The 25,272-nt window shown below is 42.7% G+C and overlaps 1 protein-coding gene and 1 long non-coding RNA gene across 2 annotated transcripts in view; one reads left to right on the forward strand and one right to left on the reverse strand.

Moving 5' to 3' along the window:
- The window catches only part of LOC132029054 (uncharacterized), a 35,383-nt gene extending 16,037 nt beyond the window's left edge, over positions 1-19,346 (forward strand). Inside the window, exon 3 of the long non-coding RNA XR_009407673.1 lies at positions 19,066-19,346. This is a non-coding gene — a long non-coding RNA (uncharacterized LOC132029054). The remainder of the gene's footprint in view (positions 1-19,065) is intronic.
- On the reverse strand, positions 3,567-5,290 carry LOC132029053 (transmembrane protein 106B-like). The gene has a single exon (XM_059418458.1). It carries the CDS (start codon positions 5,136-5,138, stop codon positions 4,311-4,313), a length of 828 nt encoding a protein of 275 aa, XP_059274441.1. The 5' UTR covers positions 5,139-5,290; the 3' UTR covers positions 3,567-4,310.
- Positions 19,347-25,272: the final 5,926 nt, after the last annotated feature.

Here is a 25,272-nt window from a genome sequence, read left to right on the forward strand (position 1 = left end):
TTATAGCAGCAATGTCCACAATAGCCAAACTATGGAAAGAACCTAGATGTCCATCAACAGATGAATGGATAAAGAAGAGGTGGTATATATATACAATGGAATACTATGCAGCCATCAAAAGAAATTAAATCTTGCCATTTGCGATGACGTGGATGGAACTAGAGGGTATGATGCTGAGCGAAATAAGTCAATGGGAGAAAGACAACTATCATATGCTCTCCCTGATATGAGGAAGTGGAATGCAATATGGGGGGCTTAGGGGGGTAGGAAAAGAATAAATGAAACAAGATGGGCTCAGGAGGGAGACAAACTATAAGAGACTCTTAATGTCATAAAACAAGCTAAGGGTGGCCAGGGGGAGGTGGGTAGGGAGAGGGTGGTGGGGCTATGGACATTGGGGAGGGTATGTGCTATGGTGAGGGCTGTGAAGTGTGTAAACCTGGTGACTCACAGACCTGTATTCCTGGGGCTAATAATACATTATATGTTTATACAAATAAAAAACTTTAAAAAAAAAAGGAATAGAAAAACAAGTTGATTTTTTTATCTGTAGCAGAATAGGATTTCGATTCCTGTATAGGATTACCCAATATAGGATTACTTGGGTAATCCTATACAGGTACTGATGTTTGCACATTCTTAGAGGTACCAGACACCTATGTAGGCAAATACAAATGTATTTACAAATATCTACACAAATAAATTTCCATAATCCCATACATGTAGTTATGCAGACACATTTGCATAATTTTAAACAAGCCCCATATATAGACACATGTATATAATCCCATATAATGTCAAATATATGTATTTACATATAATCTTTTAGATATATAAAGATATACACAAATATATACAGGAGCTCTATTTACATAATCCTATACCAGCAGTGACACAGACATTTTCATGATTCTATTAAGGGACAGAAGCTAATACATTAAATAATACCATGCTGAGAGGTGGTATGTACGGAGATCTACCTATATACTAAACACACAAAATTAGAGAGAGAGGAAGTGACACACATGACCTTTAAAGGTATATTTAATGATGTCCTCTAAACCATTACTGATCTAGTAACATTTTTGTAATACTAAGTGGATGCCCACACATTTACAGAACAATAAACGTATTAGTGTTCTATAACTCAAGCTACATAATTCATTATATAATCCAAAACAGAATCAGAGAAAGATTTAGAACATCAGCTAAAGGTATGGATATATTTGCATACTCTTAACAAAGTGCCCATTTCACATAATCAATGTGGAAATAAGACATTTGCATAATACCTTATGAAAATACAGATATATCTACATAATCCACTCCAGAAGAAGACTCACGTGTATGTGTCTGCATATTCCTGTAGTGATAGATGGCTATTTACACAAGTGCACACAGGAAGTTTTACACAGATATACTTATAAACTACTAGATATTAAAAATATCTAGAGGTGCTTGTCCATCATTTAATGATGCATATGATATATATACCGTTACATATGTATTTATTTACATATTTATACATGTATCTGCACATAAGTAAATATGTACATTCCTGCACATGTGTAGATAAATATATACTGAAGCATGATCTTATACAGATGTGGAATCGAAATCCTATTCTGCTACAGATAAAAAAATTCAATTAATCCTATATAGTCAGAAAATCCATATTCCTAATCTCAGTGAAGCTCCAGCTATAAAACCACATATAATTGTGTAAAAAGTAGATCATAACCTCTCCCAGATCCACATTTGGGTCCAGGTTTATACCCTTAATCTTGCCTATAATCTAGTCCCCAACCTCATGCAGGTGCACACCTGTAACTCTATTCCCAATAACCACCAATACCACATCCCTAACCTCAGCTCTTCCCCAATTTTGTACGCTGCCCCAATCTTAGCTCAACTTCACACACATGTACATACATACACAATTACACCCATCATCTGACCCTGTAGTATTATTCCTTTATAAATTAACATCTTCCTATTCCTCTCTAGATAGCCATACATATACCTAGTCCTCTCTGTATGGAAGCAGATGTATATTTAATGCTAGTTTACATATACCTGGATACATATATACACTTAGTTCTATACATACGTAATTTACTATAATAATACTTAAGCTTACATATTTGTCTGAATTTATATATTACTGTACATACATATAATTCTATTTATATATACAAACACCCAAACAGCTTTTTGTTTGGAGGAAGTTAAGTTTGTCTTGCCATAATCGACTCATGTATTTCCCCACTTCCTTTTCTTTCCTAAAATACTTCTTGGATAATTTTCCAAATCAACTGGTGGGCATCTAATTCATTCTTTTGATAAGCATTACATTTCTTTCTCGTTTTTGCCACAACTAACAATATTGTAATAAATATCTGTGTGTATAGATTCTTATGTACTGCGGCTTTCGTTTGTAGAGAAAATTTTCCCAGGAGTGAATTTCTGGGTCAAAAGCTATACATTATTTTAATAGAGGTTGTCAGATAGCTTTCCAAAAAAGATGAACAGTTTACCTTGCCACCAGCAATGTGTAAGATACTTTTCCCATTGGTTCTTCCTAGCAACCGTTATAAATCTTTTAATTCATTTTTACTGTCTATGGATATTTAGTGCTATTTCATTATTATTAATTCAATTTCCGTTTCCCTGACTACTGATGGATTCAAGGAACTTCTCCTGTTTTTTGAGCCTTTTGGAATTGCTGTAACTGTGAATTATCAATATATACATTTTCTTCATTCTCCTTTGGATTATTCTACCCTCTCAATTTATAGGAGTACTTTTTGTAGTATACGCAGTAATTTTACATCTCTATCATGGGTCTCGGTCACTGAACCGAGATCTATTATTTATTCTCTGACTGACATAAGGTTATCACTTCCCCTATAAAAGTGCTTCCCTTTAGACATCCACATGCATTTTGAACCTCTGGGTGCCCCATTGGGGTGAGGCCCTCTTCCACCTTAGATTGCATATGGGGTCTCAGATATTTTCTAGAAATATTTGTATGGTTTTAATTGTTTATTTAACTCCTCTGTCTGCTTATATGTGAATTCCCCTGCTTGTTTCAACTGCCGCCTACCGTTGTGGCATGGTCTGCCTCTTTCCTGGGTCTCTCCATGCCCTCCTTGTCTGGGTCAAGGTTAGTCCGTCCCCCAAGAAACTTGGGAGCTTGCATCCCAACAGCTCCAGGGATTACCAAAATAGTGTCACTTCTTTCTTGTCCATCAGAGTTATTCAAACCAGACAGATGTCAAAATGTTCCCCTATAATTATATTTCAAGGACGCTTTCTTTGCATTTGAGAGATCTTTCGCCTTTTTATGTGCTGTATTATTTGGTGCTATAATGTGTATTGGCTTTCTTTGGGAAGGGGGATTAAGACGAGTCACTTCAGAAATTGTGCCTTATCATCATTTCATATAATCATCACCTCGTTTTGTGTCTTTTTTTTTTTTGAATTTCATTTTCCTGTTTTATTTTTAAGAGCAACTTACTCCACTTTGTACTTTATTTGACATTTATTAAAGCTGTATAAAAGCCATGCACAGTTTATGTACAGTATTGTACATTAACTATGTTTGAGGACTACACAAAAATTTCACAAAACTTACTTATATGGAAAGATATGTGAAAATGGGGCTTTAAAAAATTTTAGGTACAGAATTTTGCAATGATTATTTTGGTTTCTAGTGTTATGCAAGCACTAGCTTGAAGTAAGACTGACAGAAACGTGCAAATGAGTAGAATTTCAACAAATGAAAAACTACAAATGTTCTAGCTAAAAGCTAAAATATCTTGAAATACTACTATGTAGCAATGGAAATTTATAAAACAAACCAAAAAAAGGTTATTTTTTGAAAGTCTTTCATGAATAACAGGCTCTCAGTAATTTTCTATAAAAACATTCAGAAATAAAGTTTCTCAAATTCCGTTCATCATCAAAATTATGTTTCCAGTGGTGACTGAAGTTGTGAATTGTAAATAATTATTTACTGTCCCACATGGGAAGTCTCAATGTTATCCTTTGGGGAGAGGAGGAGAAGAAATCAACCGGCAAATTTAGATTCAAGTAAAAGATCCTGGTACAGATACCATGAACACAGAGTAGAGTGTTGCAATAATGTACAAGTCCGCATACTTTCAACTGTACCCCTACAATGGAAATGTAAACTTTAGGTTTGTTCAATTTAAGATCTCCTATTAGGAAGTAAGTACCTCATCCTTCAGAGTTCAGGAAAATATTAATAGGGATTTCTTCTTCTCCATTGGCAGCTCTTTCAGTTTTTACTGTTGTGGCTGAAGTACATTTAGATACTCAGACTGCCCCAACTGGTAAGTTGTGTTCCTTCCACAATCAACATACTGGTACCTCTCCTGCGATATCTGTTCAGAGTGTCCAAAGTACGTTGTTGTCACAGTAACTTGCATCATGAGTACTATGTTATGCACTTTGATGGATATCAGTGTACAGAAATCATACATGTAACTCATTTCCTCTGCTATGACAGTAGGTACTGTATAATCAATTTGTTTCATATCCAGTGGGCCAATATTGGTTATGTTGTTTAAGCATGCCTTTCCGATAACTGTTTTTGAAAACTGAACTTGTGCAGTGATGTTTTCAACTTCAACAGAATAATAGTTATTGTTTGTTATATTTAGTGTGTTCGTGATATTTAAATATACTGTACGCTTTTGAACATCATAACTGACGTATGCTGATTTTACGCCAATGTATTTCACGTCAATAGAGCGAGGGAAAAGGAAAAACACAGCCAATCCAGAAAGGAGCAGACAGACAAACACAGAAGCCATCACATACAGCTTTGTCCTTCTTGGCCTTAATCTCTGATCACTATATGGAATCAGTGCCACCAGCTGGTTTTCTTGCCCCCTAGGAATTCTTCCTGTTCCTTGACAAGTGGGACAAGTGACACTATCTCTTCCTGTAAATTCCACATACGGAAACTGAGAGACATCTCCACCTCTTCCATCTTCATTATGGACTTCATTATTAAGCAGTCCATTCCTCATGTTTTCAGTTGATGTGACTCCATCATAAGCATCTTCTTTATTTGAATGCAAAGGCAAATGTGAAAAAGACTTTCCCATGTCAACACTCGGGTCGCTGCGCAGTCCCGAGCTGCTCCGGAGCCCACAGGCCCGAGGACAGGGTCACGGGGTCTGCCGTCCGGATCGCGGGGGTTGGAGCGACAGGCCTACAAGCGCCGGGGCACCGCGGATTTGGGGCGGGGGAGGGGCGGCAGGACCCTCGTTTTGTGTCTTAAGCGCCATCGCATTGACATTATCATTTCAACCTACACTCTGTTTTTGTTTACGCTGGCCCTCATAACTCTTTTCCACCCCTTTATTTTCAAGCTTTCTTTATAATTTTGGGTTAAATGGGTTTCTTAAAAAGAGCATATAGCTGTATTTTTTAAAATATATATATTAAAAATATATTATATATATAAATATATATATTAAAGATATATTATATATATAAATATATATATATTAAAAATATGCATATTAAAAATATATATATTAATATATATTTAAAAATAATATATTTATTTTAATGAAAGAATTTATTTTAATGAAAGAATTCAACCTGCTCAAATTTATTGCAATGATGGAGCTAGTCCATTGTATTCCTTCAGTCTTCCTTTATGTTTGTTACTCACGTTGCCGAAGCGTGTTTTTTTCTTTTTCTTTTACTTATAGTGGTGGGTTTGATCAGAAAAGCATTGATTCTATGATTTTTAACTTTTAACTTTTTAACTTTCAACTTAACCAACTTTTGAGTTGGAATGTGTACTGTATTTTCTATTGTATTATTGGGTGCCTTTTCTTTCCCATATCCTGGGTCTATGACTCTACTATTCAAACTGAAGAATTACACTGTTGAGAAATAATGACACTGTATTGGGGGATTATAGACAAAATTATATTCATAGATGGTGACATGCTTGCTATTTATTGAGCCCCTACCCTGTGCTGGAGACTTTTGAGGGACTGGAGAGAATTCAGTGGACCAGAGAAGGAACAGTTTCATCCAGGCTGTTTCCCCCTGAGTGGGGGAAGCAGGGGGGAAGCAGGGGAAGCACATCAGCTTATTCACGATGTTGAAAGCATAGAGCTGGGTACTGATAATAATAACTAATATTCATAGAGCACTGAACTATAGTCCATCCTTCTATGGGTTTTTAAAAAATATTTTAAAAATATTTAAAAATATTTTTTTTTAAATATTTTAAAAATATTTCAACTCAATGTTCACAACAGTTCTCTGAAGTAGATAGCATTACAGTTTCTTCAGAAATTAGAGGAACAGAGAAATTTAAGTTTCCCCTGGTTCAAGGCTGTGGAGCACGAGTGGGGATGAGGTTCAAAGCACGTTAGATCCAGCTCCCACACCCAGAACCATTGTTCATTCAGATTGCCTGGATGAGATCACCCAGAGAGTTCACGAAGATAAAGGAACGAGGTCTACAGATGGGGTGCTGGGACACAGCAACTCTCAGAGTCAGGACAAGGTAGAGGGACCGGCGATGAAGGCTGAAAAGGAATGTCTGTGAGGTAGAAAGAAAATCAGAAAGGAAGTGAAATTGATGTTTTAGGGAAGAATTGGGAGACAACGAAGGTCCAGGCCACCCCGGAACCCCAGCTCTGAGAGTTTTCCAGGCAACTCCCGAGTTCATCTGAAGGAGGGAGGCGGGGAGAGGAAATGGGGGAGGGGAAGAGGAAGAAAAGAAAAATGGACATTAATATGATATAAATAAACAAACCACAGTAGACTGGACCCAAATCAAAGTGTTTAAAAGTGATAAAATGGGCAAAATCTGGTAAATCTCATTTTTTAAAGCTGGAGAAAGCACAAGTGTGCAACCTTAAGAGTAAAGATGACTACACATCTATAGTCATCTAAATATTATATGAATGATATTGCACTCACACTTATGAAATACATTTGAAAATATAGGTAGATTGAGTTAACTCCCAGGAATACATTAATTACCAAAATCAACTCAGGAAGAAGGGGAAAACTGAAATAGACTCAGAGTCATACCAAAAAACTGAAAAGCTAGTAAAATAGCTACTTCTGAAAAGATACTAAAAGACCTACTCACACTGTTTACAGAAAAAAATTTCTGAAGTCTTTAGGGAAAAAAAAAATTACATTTTAAAGAAACTGCTCCAGGGCATAGGGAAATACGAAACCGTTCCAAATTTATCATGTGAAATCAGCATAGCCAACTAGCCAAAACAAACAAAGACAGAACCAAAAAAAAAAAAGAACTACAGATATGTCACTTTTGAAAACAGATGCACATATTGAAAAAAAAAGTAATGATTATTTGAGTCCAGCATTAAAGTGAATACTGCCTCACACCCAAGCTCGGCATATCCCAGGAAAGCAAAGGTGTTCCAACCTTAGGAAATTTATGAGAGCTATTTACCACATTAACAGATTAAAAAAGAAAAATCATACCTCTCTCTCAAAAGATGATGAAAAATATCTGAAGCTATTCCTGAGGAGAAAAATAAAAAGCACTAACACAAAAATCATCTTAGTAAATTGAAAATGTCGGGGCACCTGGGTGGCTCAGTTGATTAAGCATCTGACTCTAGGTTTCGGCTCAGGTCATGATCTCAGGTCATGAGATCGAGCCCTGTGTCAGGTTCCATGCTCAGCGGGGAAGAGGCTTAGGATTCTCTCTCTCTCTCTGCCATCTCCTATGCACATGCTCTCTCTCTCTCTCCCTTTCTAAAATAAATAAATCTTTTTTTTTTTTTAAAGAAGAAAATGTCAATAAGCTAATAAGCAATATGGCAGAAAAAAGTCTTAGCCATATATATCAGACAGATGTCAAAATGTTCCACTGTCTTCAATCAACAGCCTAAACCATAAGGAAGAGGACTTGAGGTAAGGGACCGTGACTGAAATGACCCAGAATCCTCAAGGATGCAGTTTCTCCTTGGATTCCCACTCTGAGAGCCTCATGGTATTGGCATGCACCTTGCCGGCTCACCTGACGGTCAAAACTTTACTCTGCAAAAACAGCACTGCGCCCTATAAGAAGGAATGCTCTCTTTTGCCATGTGTAAAACAGGGAAACTTTTCCAGATGACTCTGTTTCATTAGCCAGAATTTCATCTTAAGCTCCTTCTTAGACCAGTTGTTGGAGATGGGAGTTAGGTTCCAAAGAAAACATGGCCATGTGGAGCTGTGTGGGTCACCGAAACAGAAACCGTAGTTTTATTAAAAATAAATAAGCATGCTAGTTAGGGAACCAGCAGTGTCTGTGAGAGAGCTCTCCCAAACCCCTGAAATAAATAGCATGTTTAATATATAAATAAAGGCTGGGAAATTAGAGGCAGGCGTCTTGAAGTCAGAAACCAGATGGGGTTTCCAGTATCACTAATAGTTGCCATTTTGTTAGAGACCCTAACAATATCCAATATTATTTGAGTGCCTCCTAGTCACCTGGTACGGTATTAGGTACGAAAAAATAACAACAATAAGTGAGTCTCGGATTCTGACTTCTAGGAGAAATGACAGTAAAAGCAAAATAACTACCAGTTATTCTAAAGGTTGCAAGCTAGAGAAAAGGGGCACTTTCAGGTGGATCCAGAAAGTCTTCCCTGAGAGATATTTATGCTGAGAACTAAGAATTAGAAGGGTCTGGCCGTAGAAGGGGCGGCAAATGTTCCAAGTGGAGGAAAACGTGCAGAGGACAGAAGGGGTTTGTGGGTATTGGGGTTCAAAGCTTGGTACAGCCGAAACACGGCGGACAAGGAGATAATTAGTGAAATTGGCCAGGTTAGGAAGGTACCGAATTGTCAATGCCAATGTCTTCTAGGAGACTGGATTCGAATTGCATTGACAGCTATGGGAGGACTAAGTTGGGGAATGGTGCGATACAATGCTTAGTTGAGGAAAACCATTTCTGCTACTCTTTGGAAATGGGACTGAGGAACACAAAGTTGACACAGGGATTCCAGCTTTGAGGCAGTCCCAAGTCACCCAGATGAGAGAGGATGGTGGCTATTATGGGCTGGGTCATGTCTGTTCCCCTCGATTCATAGGTTGAAGTCTTAACCCCCCCAAACCTGAGAACAGGACTGTATTTGGAGATACGGTCCTAGAAAGGCACTTAATTCAAAATGAGGTCATTAAGATGGACCCTCATTCAATGTGACTGGTGTCCCTAGAAGAAGAGGAAGTTTGGACATTCACACACAGAGAAGCGAGACAAGGCTTGGGGAGAAGACAGCCAGGCACAAGCCGAGGAGAGGCCTGGAGCAGATCCTTCCCTCACAGCCCTTAGAGGGAACCAGCCTTGCCGATACCTTGATCTTGGACCTTCAGCCTCCAGAGTGCGAGACAATAATTCCTATTGCTTGAGCCACTCCTCCCTGCCAGTCTGTGGTACTTTGTTATGGCATCCAAGAAGCTAACACAGCAGCCTAGACCAAGATAAGGGACAGCAGGAACATGGGAGAGCTAAGGCAAATCTACATACTGTTCGGACACAGAATCAGATGGACCGATGGGCTGTCCAGTGCAATCACACAATGAAATAAGAGGCGACAATGTTGGAAGGGAAGAGACACATTGTCACTAGAGCTGGTTGCTCAGGAGCCTACCCAAGAGCTGTGAGGTTGTAGGTCACAGTCATGGTGATTACCAGTGTTTGGGCTTTCCTGAGCCACGTCGCTCCATGTTTTCTTCTTACCAATGGGAAGACCCAGAGCTGGCATAAGAGCTGTCTTTAAGGACCTAGGGAGAAGTATCCAACAAAAGAGCTTCATTGGAAATGAGCCTCCAGCCCCTGAAAATACTTGATCAAATGTAGAGACAAAAGTGATGCTCGTCTTTAGAGGGGAACTCTTCTCTGGAGGGATTTGAAGCGAGGTGGCCTCTCAGGACCTCTCCAGCACTGACTCAGTGATTCCAGGACATTTGTTGTTGTAACTTCATAGCTGAGGTGATACCTCATGGATCACCAGTGCTGAGGCAGGGCGACCTGTCCTAGGCCTGGCCATCCAGCGCAGACTAGCCACTGCGGCATGCCTACAGCGCACCGGAGACACCCCCTACTTCCTGGAGCTAGACTCTGCACCTAACATTCTGCCAGAGTTGGGTATGGGCTGTGGTCCATGAACTAGTCAACATTCGTAAAGCCCTTCCAGCCTTGTCTGATGTTATTTCTTGCCAGGAAATTGCTTCATCACTAGATACCTGATGTTTGTGATTAGCAATAAAAAGCAGCTTCTTAGAGTTGGTGTGTGTGTGTGTGTGTGTGTGTTTTCAGCTGGGGTTAGTGGCTGCTCTTTTTTTCTCCAGTTTTAAGCTATTTACAAAGCCCATAAAAATGCAAAACAAAGTTTCCCTCCTGATGTTCCGCAAAAGCTTGTAAAGAAAACGTTGCTGCCACATGAGCAGCCTACCCCTCCGTTGTGCAGTTACGGTTTGTAATAACTCTGGAAGTCACGGGCCAAGGAAGGATTAGGAGCTGAACTTCAATGCTCTGACACTTCGGCAGGAAAAAGCCGTTGCCCGAGTGCCAATTTGCAAAATCCCACCATAGTTCCAGCCAGACAGTGAACACTTTGAAAGGGGAGCAGATTTTGGTGACCATATGTGCAATTATGATCCAGCCCCATGAGGACGGAATAAACAGTATGTCGGCCTGTCTGGATCCCGGTGCACTGAAGCCAGTACAGGCTGATGCCACGTCACCCCTGTGCAGAAGCTTGATCCACCTGACCCTGAATCTAGCTCCAGAGCTACCTCCAAGAAGGGGGGAGCACCATCGGGAGACCTCGGGCCAGGACCACAAGGTAAACACTGTGTCACCCAGACGTGTGTCACCCAAAAGGAGACACGTGGCCATTTCCTCGGACAGTGTAACGTCAGCTCACTTCCCCACTGCTCCTGCCCTCTGAAACCCCTAGCTTTTATCGGGCCTCATTTAGTCCTGTTTCCCTCACACATTCATGCCCCCCCTCACCTGTGACAGAATTACACACTGCCTTTGTCTCTTTGTTCTGTTGTGTTGTGTTTTAAGGCAAGAACCGGAAGGAAGATTCACATCGAGTGAAGGCGTTTATGTAACAACACAAACCAAGGAACCGAATGAAGGGAGTTATGGTTACTCACCAAATCTGGCTAAAAAGCAAGCTTCTTTTGTTTTTCTCTTTGTCTAGTCTTGGATTAAAAGATGAATAAGGCACCATAATTCCTCAGTGATCATTACTCTTCATTCTTAATGACCTTACCGCATCCCCAAATGGCCCTAGATACCCACAGCATCCTCAAGCGTGTCCTCTAACCACTGACACGTCTTGGATTCTGGTTCCCATCCAGCCACATTTCAGAGAGAACACTTAACAAAGCAAACCATGGCCAAGAACTGGCTCCAATAATAACCACAGCTGTGTAGTCACAGGCAAACGATACCCTCTCCAGACTGACAGCATTCAGAATCCCTGATTTGAAAGGCAAAAATCAGGCCACACTAACCAAGAAATACCCTCTCTGGTGACTTTCGCTAGCAGGTGATTTCTTACAAATCTAGAAACATGGGCACCTGTGGCACAGCTGCATGAACATCTTCTGTTCCCCAGAGTCTATTTGTTTCCTACTGGCTACATGGCAGCTACTCCTTCACTCCATCAGCACAGCCTGCCCTGTGTCCCAAGCACTGTCCGAAGGAAAAGCAGATACTAAGATGGGAAGGAGACAGAGGTGACCTGACGTGCCATCTGGCTTCACGAAAGCTCCCAAATAGTGACTTGGCGATTGGAATAATTTCCTTTTCCTTTTTTTTTAAAAATCTTATTTATTTATTTATTTATTTGGGAGAGAGAGAGCACAAGCAGGAGGAGAGGGATAAACAGACTCTGTGCTGAATGTGGAGCCCTATGTGGGGCTCGATCCCACAACCCTGAGATCATGACCTGAGCTGAAACCAAGAGTTGGGTGCTTGAACCGACTGAGCCATCCAGGAGCCCCAATTAGAATCAATTTCAATCAAATTAAATGAGCTCAGTGCCTAAAGCAACGGAGAAGTACAAATTTCCATGGACAGACCTTCTGAGAAACACTTCGAAGGCAGCTGGACTGATTGTTCAGGGAAACCTGCTATGTACCCACGCTGGCTCTGAAGCAAAGAACACAGATTCCAGATAAACTCATGCTCCCCATAGATCTAAAGTCACCTAAGGAAGGTGTGGATTTCTGAGATAATATTCTAAAACTTAAAAATGTTTTTTTCTAAGCAACAGTGTTACTAAACCGCAGCCCAGAAACCAGTGGTAGCTACAGCGATCCGGGTGACCGGCTCGCTGTGTCTTATTCCAGACATGGAAAAACCAAGAGAAGAAGGAACTGTGGCAATAAAGGCATTGCTTTTTGTTTAATAGAGTTCCTTCTTTTAAAATAGGAATCAGTTGTTTGCATTTTATTCTGTGCTTATAAATTTGAGATACTTGTGTTAAAGGATGAAGATGCTGGGAATATTTCAGCCCCTGAGATCGTCACTACCTAAACTGGGTGTTCTGACTGCATACATTTTCTTCCACCCCTTTGCCCTGCCCCCCCCCCATTGCCCTCCCAACCCCCACCCCACCTTTGTTTAACACAGGAGTTGGCAAAACAGGGCCCTGCCCACTGCTTGGTTTTGCATAGCCGGGGGACTAAGAACAGCTTTTACACTTCCCAATGGTTGGGAGGTGGGCAGAGAGGAGAGGCAAGAAGGCTATCTTGTGACCCGTGGCAACTATGTGAAAGTTAAACTGGAGTGCCCTAGACAACGTTCAACAAACAGGTGTAGCTGTGTTCTTCTTCTTTTTTTTTTTTTTTATGTTAATCACCATACAGTACATCGTTAGTTTTTGATGTCGTGTTCCAAGATTCATTGTTTGCAGGTAACACCCAGGACTCCGTGCAGTCCGTGCCCTCCTTAATGCCTATCACTAGGCAATGTCCACAGTCACCAAACTGTGGAAAGAGCCAAGATGCCCTTCAACGGACGAATGGATAAAGAAGCTTTGGTCCATATATACAACGGAATATTACGCAGCCACCAGAAAGGATGAACACCCAACTTTTGCATCAACATGGATGGGACTGGAGGAGATGATGCTGAGTGAAATAAGTCAGGCAGAGAGAGTCAATTACCCTGTGGTTTCACTTATTTGTGGAGCATGAGGAATAGCACGGAGGACATTAGGAGAAGGAAGGGAAAAATGAAAGTGGGGGGAATCAGAGGCGGAGACGAACCATGAGACACTCTGGACTCTGGGAAACAAACTGAGGGTTTTAGAGGAGGAGAGGGAGGGTTTCTAATAAAACTTTATTTATTGGCTGCTTTTGCCACAGGACAGCAGAGCTGAGCACTTGCGAGGGAGGCCTCAGGGCTCTCACAGCCCCAGCTGTGGACGTCACAGGAAAGGCCGGCCGACTCCTGGTTTGATCTTGCCTTACTCTTTCTGTTGGTCTCACACGTTGGTTCTGTCTCTGTCTTTAGCCTGGTCTGTTTCCCTGACCTCGCCACCAAATCTGTCCATTCCACACTTTTTATGTCTCCCTGAGCTTTGAACTTGCACATCTGGTTACACTTACTTGCAGGTGGACCTTCGGCATCACTGGTCCAGCCCCTCCCCGCCCCCCCCCCCCCCACCTGTAGTCTTTTGCTTGTCTTGGTGACGCTCATTGAGGCTGTTCTCAATCATTTTATCTCTGGTGCGTTTTCTCCCTTCTAGAACTCTGCCGTAGAATCTTTCCACAGCCTTTCCTGCAAAGGATTTTGTAGGCTTGATCCCAGTGACCTTTGGCCCCCATGCCCTCTTTTCTCATCCTCCAGGGGGCTCACCGGGGTGATGGAGACACATGGCCGTGTCCCATCTGTCCCCTTCTGCACTGGCCCACCTGAAACTCTCAGCTTCAGCCAGAAATTCTATGGGTTCCAAACATCTCTTCCTTTCTCTAAATATTTTAACATAGTTAATCAAAACAAAACTTTTTTAGTGGTGCAGGTTTTTTTTTTTTTTTTTCCTTATGGTAAACTATTTGGAAGTTTTTGTCACAGTAGTTCTATTAAAGCCACATGGCAAAGACACATCTGTGACTAATGTTGTCAACATTCCTCCTGTCCCTCAAAGTTGTTTTTGTAAACAATTTTTAATTTTCCATGGAAATGGATGAGATGGGAGGGCGTGGAGGACCATGAATCAGAGCCACCTAGTGACGGCACCTCCCGCAGTTGCCCACTCCACTCCAGGGCCGGGCGGCATGTGTGACTGCATGGATCACACCCCTTTCTCCTCATTCCTGCACACTCAGTATCAGGGGAGCTATGGAGAGACCGCGAAGGACTCAAATACAATTGCAGGGAAGAAGGAATAGGAGCGAGGGACCCTGACGATGATCCAGGGAGTGAAACGGAGCTTCTGGCATCTGACGTGGTGGGATTATGTCCTCAAGGATGTCTGCTGGGTCGCAATTCTCTTCCTTACTCTTGCATTTAAAACAATTGCTTAAAGAACAAGAAAAAATGATGATTCTAAACTTCCCTAGACCAATATGAACAGAAATATGACCCTAAGTTATGGAGACCTAACTTGGCCATTTGACCGCCAGTAATTATAGCCCCAGTCATATCGGTAAAGATGAACTCGTTTGGCCTGAATGCATTAGGACCCATACTTGCCGGGGGACTGGGCGGGACATTCCCCTCTCACAAAGAGGCCACAGGAAGCTGAAACCTCGATGAAGTCAGGGGATGGCGTGATTCCATGAACCTTGCCTTGTGATCGCATGGTGTGACGTATGGCGTGACAGCAGCCGAACTACATGAATTTCTCCTCTCTGCATATGCCACGTCCAAATTCTACTGCAACCCTGCTCTACTGAGTGGTCTGCTGTGTTGTCGATTCTGAAAATGCCAAACATGCCATCGGTGATTCTGGGCGTTCTTGAACCTGTGGGCTCCCCTTCGGGGAGAAGAGCGTCGTTCAACCGTGAGAGGCGATGCGCTGGTTTCTCTGGGAGCTCCCAGCCCCTGCAGACACATGCGTCTGTGCACACGGTGTAACTTTTCTGCAAAAATCTACAATGAAGGAGGCCTGGGTGGCTCGTTCGGTTAGGAGTCCCACCCTTGATTTCAACTCGGGTCATGAGATCCAGGTCAAGGTGGTGAGATCCAGCCCCACATCGGGGTCCGTGCTCAGTGCAGTCTGCTTGCCCCTCTCCCTCCCACTGTGTGTACTTTCTCTCTCTCTCTCTCTTTCTCTCTCTCAAATAAATAAACTCTTCAATAAACTTTTTTTTTTTTTAAATCTACAATGAAAGACCTAGGAGTCACCTAGATCCTGCCTTTTCACTGGTTATAAAAACCTACACGGGGTCCCTTTGTCGAAATAAGGATGTGCACACTGATGGAGAGAGCACCATGGTCTGAAAGGACATGAGCTCAGCCTAAGGAAAGCTTCAGTCTCTGAGGTTTCTTATCTATGCTCCTCAGATGACTCCAACTCTTCCAGAAAAGAGAGATAAAATGAGGAAAGAAGCACTAAAATTTAGAGAAAGAAAGGAAAAAATGTCTGCGTAACGTCTATCTGGATTGTGTGCAACTGTCGATGATAATCGTGGTGGCAGCTTAACCAAACAAATCCTATACAGATTGGTTCCAGGCACCATCTCTCTGTCCACGCCCACCCTCTTAAAACGGGCTTTGATTTAATGTGTGTTGCCTCTGGTCAAAAGAGGGCTGCTCCCACTCCAGCCTTGGCACTGTGTTCCAGGCCAGAAAATAAAATGCAATGGAAGAAGGGGGACAAAAATGAAAAGGAAAAGAAGAAAAGGACAACATTTGCCAGAAATGCTTAGCTGACTTTTGCTTCTTTCTTATCCAAAGTTCTGTACCATCACGGGACATGGATGTGCCGCCATCCATAGCTTCATTGTAAATTGGAAAAATTAGTATTTCAGCCAGATGTCCGACAAAGCTGGCCTCCTATTAATAAGGAAGAATGGGAGAATGGAAATGGGGTAGAGAACTGGAGAGGTCTGCCATATATGTACAATTTCCAAGGGGAGCTCAGAGACAACATGTTTATCTGCAGCGATCTGCAGCTATTACATAGGAATTCTGATCACAGACGGTCTGGTTCCATGTGATAGCAAACATCTAGCTGTATTAAAACCATCTGAAGTGCGTTCGCATCCAACAGATGTTTGGAGTGTTGGAACCCCACTCTGCAAGTGCTGATTTTAACCCAGCCAGCCTTCAAACAACGGCTCTCTGGGTTATTGAATTAAAATGAAGTACAAGGCTTGTCTTATATGAGAACCAGTGACTTGTGCCAAAACATGGAAAGAATGTATGGAATGATCTATGAAAGTAGAAAGAATGATTTTGTTTTATGTGTGATGGAGTAAGAATCGTTCTGATCTAGGTCCCGAAACTGAAATTTTTGCAAGCGGTAGGTTGATCCATTAATTATTTTTGAAACCCCAGGGTTTGTCCTGCTCGCCTATCTCTACACATCTTGGGTTGGTAAATTGCCAAATTGGGAAGGAGAAGAGTTTCAGAGACATATGGAAGCTGATTGAAAATCCAAGTTTTTTCCAAGGATGAGGTTTGGCTGTCTGGATTTGCTGGGCCTTTACAATTTTTTTTTTTAAAACATCTAGATTTAGTTGAGATCCTGGAATTCTGATTGCATCTGAAGTGCGCACAGCTGGCGTTCATTTCCAAGCTACCAAGTTAGGTAACACCCCTACCTGCTACCTTTCCTTCTAAGAGAACCGAAGCGTGTACATTGAAACGAAGCAACATTTTTTTAATGGGTCTGGGAGGAGAAACCCAGCTTTTATGGACCACCTACCACAAACCAGACCCAGTGCTAAAAACTCTTTGCATATTTGCAAAGTGAAGTGATAGCTCAGTTTGTGGGTCCTCTGGGAAGAGAACATTTCATGACACAGTGGGCCATGCTTCAAAATTCTAAGTCAAGCCGAGAAGTTGAATTGCACAACCACCCAGCTGAACAGAACTTCCGTATTATCTCTGTGATGAAAAGAGGTTAACATGGTCCAGTGAGCTCTGTGGCCAACCCAGTTCAGCTACTTCTCCTCAAGCCTTTCTGTTTTTTCCTCCTGGTGAATTTTATGAAGCTTCTTCTCCAGTTCCTTCCACTGATACAAACTGGAAAGATTTCATACGTTGTCTTGTTGACAGATGGCGATTCTGCAGACGTGTATGTGGTGGGAGGGGGGCTTAATTTAATTTGATATTTGTAACTGTTTCTATCTGTAATTATGAGATAAAGGCTTTGTCTCCATTTTAAATCCTCTACCCTAGAGGCACATAGATTGGAAAGTTTGACCACCAAGTTCAATAAAACTTTGTAGGGTACAGAAAATTCCTATGCAATAAGGTGTTCCATAGCTCAAAAAAGAATGGAAAATTCCCCCAATTTAGTTTGCTGGTCTAGTAAAACCCTTGTAACAAAACCAGACCAGAGTAACTACAAGAGGAAGATTGTAAACTGCTTCACTTACGACTATAAACATTCCAAATAAAATGCTATTGAACCGTGCTAATCCAGTAGCAAATTAAAAATATTGCAAAGTGCCTCCCCACCCCCGGAGTGAGTACAAGAGTGATTCAAAATTAGGAAACCTAGTAATGTAATTTAAATGTAAATTTACACATGAGAATTACATCAGACCTCTTCTCTTTGGGTTAGGAGAGAAGAGGAACAGAAAGTTCATTGTCCAGCTGGGAAACTTAAGAAGGAAAGGCCAAAGACAAAGAAGCCAAGTTACTGATTTCATTTTTCACCCATGCAGGCAAAATTCTAAAAGATGAGTAACATCCAGCGTAGTCAAGTATGTGGGGAATGGGTGCCTTCATACTCTCACGAGGGAGTGTTTACTGGTACAACCTTAATGGAAGGCAACGTAGCAGCTGCCTCTGAAAAGGGAAAATATATGTATCCTACGGACCCAACAATCTGACTAAGGCAACTACCCTCGAAAATATTTGCAGGATGAAGAGACTCTTAACCATAGAGAAGAAATGGAGGGTTGCTAGAGGGGAGGGATGGGGGGATGGGGGTAACCGGGGGATGGGCATGAAGGAGAGCCCGTGGGTGATGAGCTCTGGTGTTATGGAAGACTGATGACTCACTGACCTCTACCTCTGAAACTAATAATCCATTATATGGGGACCAGGTGGTGGGTATTAGAGAGGACACGGATTGCATGGAGCACTGGGTGTGGTGAAAAAATAATGAATACTGTTAGGCTGAAAATAAATAAATTTAATTTTAAAAAATTAATTGAATTTAAATTTAAAAAATTAAAAAACATTTGCATATGCGTGTAAATACATATAAAGATTCCTTATGTCTGTGTCGGGGAGAGCCAGACAAAAGCTGAATATGCAACAATAAAGAAATTGTGATATAAATGTTGATGTTCTCTTCAAATAGAGTACTGCACAGTTACTAAATAAAGAGAGGTAGATTTATAGGAATTGAAAATGGGACATTGGAGACATTTCATTGAGTGATTAAGAAGTTGCAAAGCAATATATATAAATAGTGGTCCCAAATTTTTATAAATAAACCTCTCCTTGAGTGTACACACACACACACACGCACGCACTTTAATAATGCTTACGTCTAGATGCAGTGGTGGGATTCATTGATATAAACGTGATATATTCATGGATATAAACGGACACATGTTTACATTTTCCCTCTGTACTGACTGAGTTGCACACAGTATGTGTGCTATTGCAAAGTAAAAAAAATACTACAGATGGATGTAAACAGAATTTTCAGTGGGTGAGAAGGAACTGTTCTGGATAGGCTAAGAGAAGGTCATTGGAGGAAACACGTGACTCAGTGCCTTGGCGAGTCACTTGGGGACTCACGTGGGGCAAGAGGCTCTGTCTCCTCAGGAAAAGCAGCCAGCTCCAGTGCCGTACCACTAACACTCTTCTCTTCTCTGTAGGCAACAAGAAACACAGTGTGACTCCTTCTCAGAGACCCCAACAGGAAAAGTCAGTGCATAGGGAGAGCCCCCGGTTGAGAACCAGCCCAGAGACATCATCTTCGGGCATCCTTCAGAGACACTGGCTCTCCTCCAGCTACCAGCCCTTGGGAAAAGGGATGTCACTGTGACCTGGGCGGACTCTCTTGACTCTTTGGTTGCCAAGGTCAAGTGTGTCTTTGAGCGTATCTTGCAACCTCAATAGTACATTAAGCCAGACGGAAACATGCAGGTGGCCCAGGGAAATTAACATTTTGTCATCCTTCAGAAATAAAGTCCTTGAAATATTTGTCTTGTGTCCGTTTATGTAGGGTCTGAGCCCTATAGGGGAAGGATAGAGAAGTCCGCAGACAGGCCGTAAGTCCACTGCTGATCATTCTCAATAGCTTAGTCCTGACTTCCGGTCCATCCGCCTTGTGAGACAATAGATGAACCCCTCTCAGCGGTTCATGAAACTATTTCTTCCCATGCTACTTGGTTCTCCTTTGCATGGACTCTGGGGAAATACAACTTTCCCCACCTGTGTCCCATGGCCCACGGTTGTGTTGGTTTTCCGCAGCTGCGCAGAAAATTACCACAAGCCCGGAAGCTTCAAGTGATGTGTACTGACTATGTGACAGTCTTCGGCGGGTGAGACATCCAGGCACAGCTTCACTGAGCTCCACTCTGCAGTTAAGCACGCGTCAGCCGGGACTGGGGTCCCCTCAGAGGCTGGACTGAAGAAAGAGTCACGTGGGACGTACCCCAGGTTGTTGGAAGAACTCATGCCTGGCTGTTGGACTGAGGTCCCTGTTGGCTGGCTGGCTGTCAGCCACGGGACTCTCTCATGTCCTAGAGGCCACTTGTAGTTCTGAACCAAGGGCCTGTCTTCACAGCCCTTCTCACAGCATGGTGGCTTACTTATTTGGTGGTTCCAAAATAGGAAAAGAGTCCCTCTTGTGTATATGCTCACACAGGCACATACACACGTGTATACACACACACGCACACACACACACACAGCAGCTTGAAAGGTGAGAGGTCTTGTTACCATTACCATAGTCTCTTGGTCTTAGGCAAGTCACGGCCCCCTGTCCCCAGCACTCAAGGGGAGATGATCACAGACGTGAACACAGACCCATCAATAATGAGGCCCAGGTGAGGCTTTGCCTTGGAGAGCCTCTGCACTCTTTCATAGATCAGGTCTTTTGAATCAATTAACTGCTCTACTCCTTAGTCTGGACGATGAAGTCGGAGCGAAGTTATTCCCACTTCCTACACTCTGGACTCTTCTTTCATTCCTTGGAAGGTTAATGTGTTCGCTTCAAAATGAGAATGGGTTTCCAAGTGCTACCTCATGTAAGTGTTTTAGTAAAGACAAGCATTGGAGCATTGTTTCCTGGTTTTTTTTTTTTAAGATTTTATTTATTTATTTGACAGACAGAGATCACAAGTAGGCAGAGAGGCAGACAGAGAGAGAGAGGGAAGCAGGGTCCCCGTGGAGCAGAGAGCCCAATGTGGGGCTCGATCCCAGGACCCCGAGATCATGACCCAAGCTGAAGGCAGAGGCTTTAACCCACTGAGCCACCCAGGCGCCCCCTGGCTTTGTTTTTGAGCAATTGCTGTTAATATTTGTCTAAAAGTCAACTCTTTTCCCAGTTTCCACTGAAGGGTGAACCCCATTCACCCCCAGGTCCCTGTGGGCCTGACCTGTGAATGGTATATCCACACGGCGTGATGTGGTAAGCCATCCATTAGGCCTTGATTTTACCTAAAATCACAGGCTGCAAAGTATCATGCTTCCATTTAGAGAAACAGCGGCGGGGGCGAACCATCCCAACAGTGATCCCTGGAGAAACGAACGAGCGCGCACCCTCGATATTGGCCACTGCTCAAGAAAAGAAAGTTTTCAAATGAGGAGGCATGATGACTCATGTTTCCACAAGTAAAAAGATCATGTCTTTCCACAGAAATAAAAAGGCACTTGGCTCTCAACAAAGATCAGGAGATTGAAATTGAAGAAAACAAATGAATAAACATGGAAAGGATATCTGGGGTCAAAGAAGAATGAATCTATTCCCCAGTTCGCAAGTACCCTCGGAAGGAGAAACTCGACACCTTCAGGAACAAATTGTATTTAGCTAAAGCAGGCAAAGGCTCAGCAGAGGAGCTTGTAGGGGACCTGTGATTAGCTTGGCATCACAAAGACCTCGCCACTGGAGCATTTCTTCATCTCTGTGGAGCGGCAGTCCAAAATGGGGGGGTGGGGTGGCATGGCCCCTCTCTCCCTGGGACCTTGTGTCCCCTTGACCTTAGTCTCCAAGCCTCTCACTTGTTGTGTATTTTATGTCCTCTTACCCTCACGTCCACACCGCACCACACCAGGTGGCGTCATACGGCGTCTTCCTCCCAGGGCTGCTGCCTAAAAGCTGAGTGAGTGTCCCCACACCCCAGACAGACCAGCTGCCCAGTTCCATTGCCACAGCACTTAACAGCGCTATTTGGTGACCTCAAGGATGTCCTGCTCCTGGTCCCATCTCTGCCAACCTACAGAGACAGTTACTCGAGGTCGGTAAACACATGATGCATACTGAAGAAATTAGAGTGCTGAGCACCGGGGCGCCTGGGTGGCTCAGTGGGTTAAGCCTCTGCCTTCAGCTCAGGTCATGATCCCAGGGTCCTGGGATCGAGCCCCGCATCGGGCTCTCTGCTCAGTGGGGAGCCTGCTTCCCCCACACCCCGCCTGCCTCTCTGCCTACTTGTGATCTCTGTCAAATAAACAAATAAAATCTTAAAAAAAAAAAAAAAAAGAGTGCTGAACATTGTTACAACAGTGATTGGCTTAAAAATTGAAAAACTCTTAGGAGAAGAAGAAGAAAAGGTAATTACAGTGAATTACTTAAATGCATCAATCTCAGTGTACGAGAGCAAGTATACAGAAACAAAGAAACAAATAAAAAAGAGGTGAAAAGAATCTAAACTACACAATGGCTAGACAAGAATTAATAAAACATAGATGAAAATCTACATTTTTTAAACCAACAACACACATTCTAATATGGGGTCTAGGGGTGCTTAAAGGTTCATTGTGGTCACAAAATAAATGTAACAAGTGAGAGAAGCAGAAATAATCCATATCACCTCCTTTGACAAAAAGTAATAAATAGCTGCTGTGAGTTAAAAAAAATCAGACAAAAAAATAACTGGTATCATTTGCAAATTGAAAAGTTCTATGAAATAGGTTTCACCCTTTCCCCCCCTGATTTCTGGGAATCCATCAGATGCAAAATGAACCACTTTTTTGGGTAGCATTTGTTTTTAGGATTTTCTGGGACAAGTTCATTAATTATGTGTAGACGGGGGCCAGAAATTGATGATCTCTGCTTTTTGTGAGTTTCCATAAATACTGACATGTTGATCCGTTCTTCAGTTTTTGTAACTGTAGTTAAAATACACAAAACATAACCATTTATCATCGTAACTATTTTGACGTGGACAATTCGGTGACCCTAAGCCCATCCACATGTTGCACAATCCTGCTCCAGAGCTCTTCTCATCCTGCAAAGCCGGACCCTGCCCCCATCAAACAACAACTTCGCACTCCCCTCAAACCCCCCACCCCCACCGCCCACCCCAGCAAGCCCAGGCTACCTCCGGTCTCTGAGTTTGACCCTGTAGGTACCTCAGTTATGAGGAATCATAACTGAGTCGTCCCCTCTGGTTGGCTTATTTCACTTAGCCCACTGTCATCCTCGTTCCTCAGGGGGATGTGAAGTACATTTGGGGACAACCTCGAGACAATTGTTTTTCTTACATGATCTACTATTACATATTTATTAAAACACACCCTAACAATTCAGCTTCTGCTTACGGATGAATCCCTTCTTGGTCACGATATTCTTTTAACACATTTTTGAGCCCAGTAAGGCTTGAATATCTACGAGTGCTATGAATTTGTTTTGCGACAGGTGTCTCCATGTTGTTAGCTTCCGAAGGTACAGAGCTCACCACTACAGCACCGGCGTTTGGGCTCTTCACTCTGGTGGGTATTGTTACCACTGTTCCGTTTGCTTCTACCTGCCTGGACGCCCACCTTTTTAACACTCTGGATGAGTTCACTCATTTTATATAAACTCTTCCTAGGACGTGTTTATATAAACTTTTCCTGATTTATTTCCAGGTTCATCTGTATTAATTCTTTTGTTGTCTCTCCTCATGGATCTTTGATCATTCGCTTGCTTTTCTAGACTGTATTTTCTTTGTGGCAAATGATGAAAATCTTTAAGATTATTTCCTTCCAAGGACGGATTCGGCATGCTTCCATTGATTCTCACGGGCAATGTTCTAATTTTCATAATTACTTATTACTGTATATTTGATTTCCTCCTTAGCATGCCATAATTCCTTGATTTTAAAAGGGCCATTTTCAAAAAAAATTAAACAAAAAATAATCAAAGGGCTGTTCTTTCATATTTTTTAACACTTTTTCAGAATTCTTTCGTGACTTGAATAAAACAGACCCAGGGCAAATATGAAGACTTAAATTAACATCTGTCCCATCTAACTGGTGGATGCAAAGATCTGTTAAATAATTCTTTGTGCATATTTGTATATTCAGAATATTTTATACTTATAATAATTTAGAAACAGCCTTAAAAAAAGGTGAGACAGGGAAAGAAGTAGAGAAGGAAGAAAAACACTCGTCTCATCCAATCTACTCCGTCCACTGATGAAGTAACTGGGGTCATTTGAGAGGAAATTATGGACCACAGAGCGGGAGCATTTTTAGGCAGGAGCTTGGGGAGCAAGCTGTCCACAGAGTGCATCCTGGCAAGGGAATGGCCTTGCCCAGGCTGGGGGAGGAGGAGGAGGGCTGCGTGGGGGCACCCAGGTACCCCGCCAGGACCAGTCCCTGACATAGGTATGAAAATCTAAACACAGGCTTCCCGTGGTGTCTGGAACCCACAGCATCGTTCATTTCTTTGGACTGAAACACTGGAAGATCCTAGGAGACTCATCTGGGGAAGCGGACATCTTCGCCTGGCATTGCCCATGAAGCTTGGCCACCACTCACTTATTAGATGTGACCGCAGCTCACCATTAGGAGCCCTGATTCAGTAGGACACGGAAGGGTTAACTTGTGAGGACAGAATAATGGGTCAGAAAAGTCCACTCTGCACTAAGTATGCTGGCAGCACTGACTGCTGGGGGCGGGGGGTGCAGGGAACAGGGCGTCAACACCAGGACTTGGCCACATCCCTTGGTGGCTGGACTGGGACATAGCCCCAGCTAAGGCCGCCCCCTTCATGGTCAGACCTCGCTGCACACTGTGCCCCTGGCCAGCCTTGAACTATCTCCAAGCTCTCGTCCTGTTCTCCATGTCTGCAGAAAACCCCTTCTGGACCAGAGGACAATATATGGACTTCCAAACTACTGAGCCAGAGGAAGCATTTAAAAAAAAAACAAGTCGGTCATGAACCACGTGGCTGAACTGACACCCACGTGGTTTTTAATTTAATTTCTGGAAAGTAGTGATAAAAACCAGAAGGTCCAGGATGAGAGATAGGCTTCAACCTCACCCTCTCTTTAACTTGCTGAGGTTTGGGTTTTATTTTATTGTTTATTTTGCAACAGTAGAAATAAAAATTAACCATGATCAGAAATGTATATTTTTAAAATGACAAAATATTCAAATCATGAGTCAACAAAAGGTTCAAAAAAATAAAAGGACTGTAACGCAGCTGATGTTTTCTTTGGGGTGTGCAGCAGCTGATTCCTTGCCCCACAGGAATTCTCCCGGGGATGCTGATGTGCACAGCAGTGACGGCGGAGTTTAGGTCTAGAGCACAGAGCTGGGAACCTCGGTCCCTGTAAGAGCAGTAATTCTGTGTAACAACCACAAGGGTTTCATTCTTGCTCACAGGTCGGTGGCGTGGCCGGTGTACCTCTCTTCCAAGTCGGAGGACAGGTTGAGAATTGATTGGGCTCTCCACGGGTTCTCTGTAGGGCAGGGGGAAGGAGCATCTCCTACCTGGGACATACTGTCCTCATGGCAGAGAGCGGAGGTGTAAGAGGAGAAACAGGAGACGCCTGCGAGTCTCTGCCCACACCGGGCGATCGGCACACGGTCGCTTTCACACAGATCCCACTGGACACAGTCAGTCATACGGCCACACCCAATGTCAGTGG

The sequence above is a fragment of the Mustela nigripes genome, chromosome 13, assembly GCF_022355385.1.
Source record: "Mustela nigripes isolate SB6536 chromosome 13, MUSNIG.SB6536, whole genome shotgun sequence".
Taxonomy (NCBI): domain Eukaryota; kingdom Metazoa; phylum Chordata; class Mammalia; order Carnivora; family Mustelidae; genus Mustela; species Mustela nigripes.

Bases quoted from the DNA above. Each gene is read 5' to 3' on its own strand.
- LOC132029053 (XM_059418458.1), bottom strand. From the start codon at position 5,138: ATGGGAAAGTCTTTTTCACATTTGCCTTTGCATTCAAATAAAGAAGAT.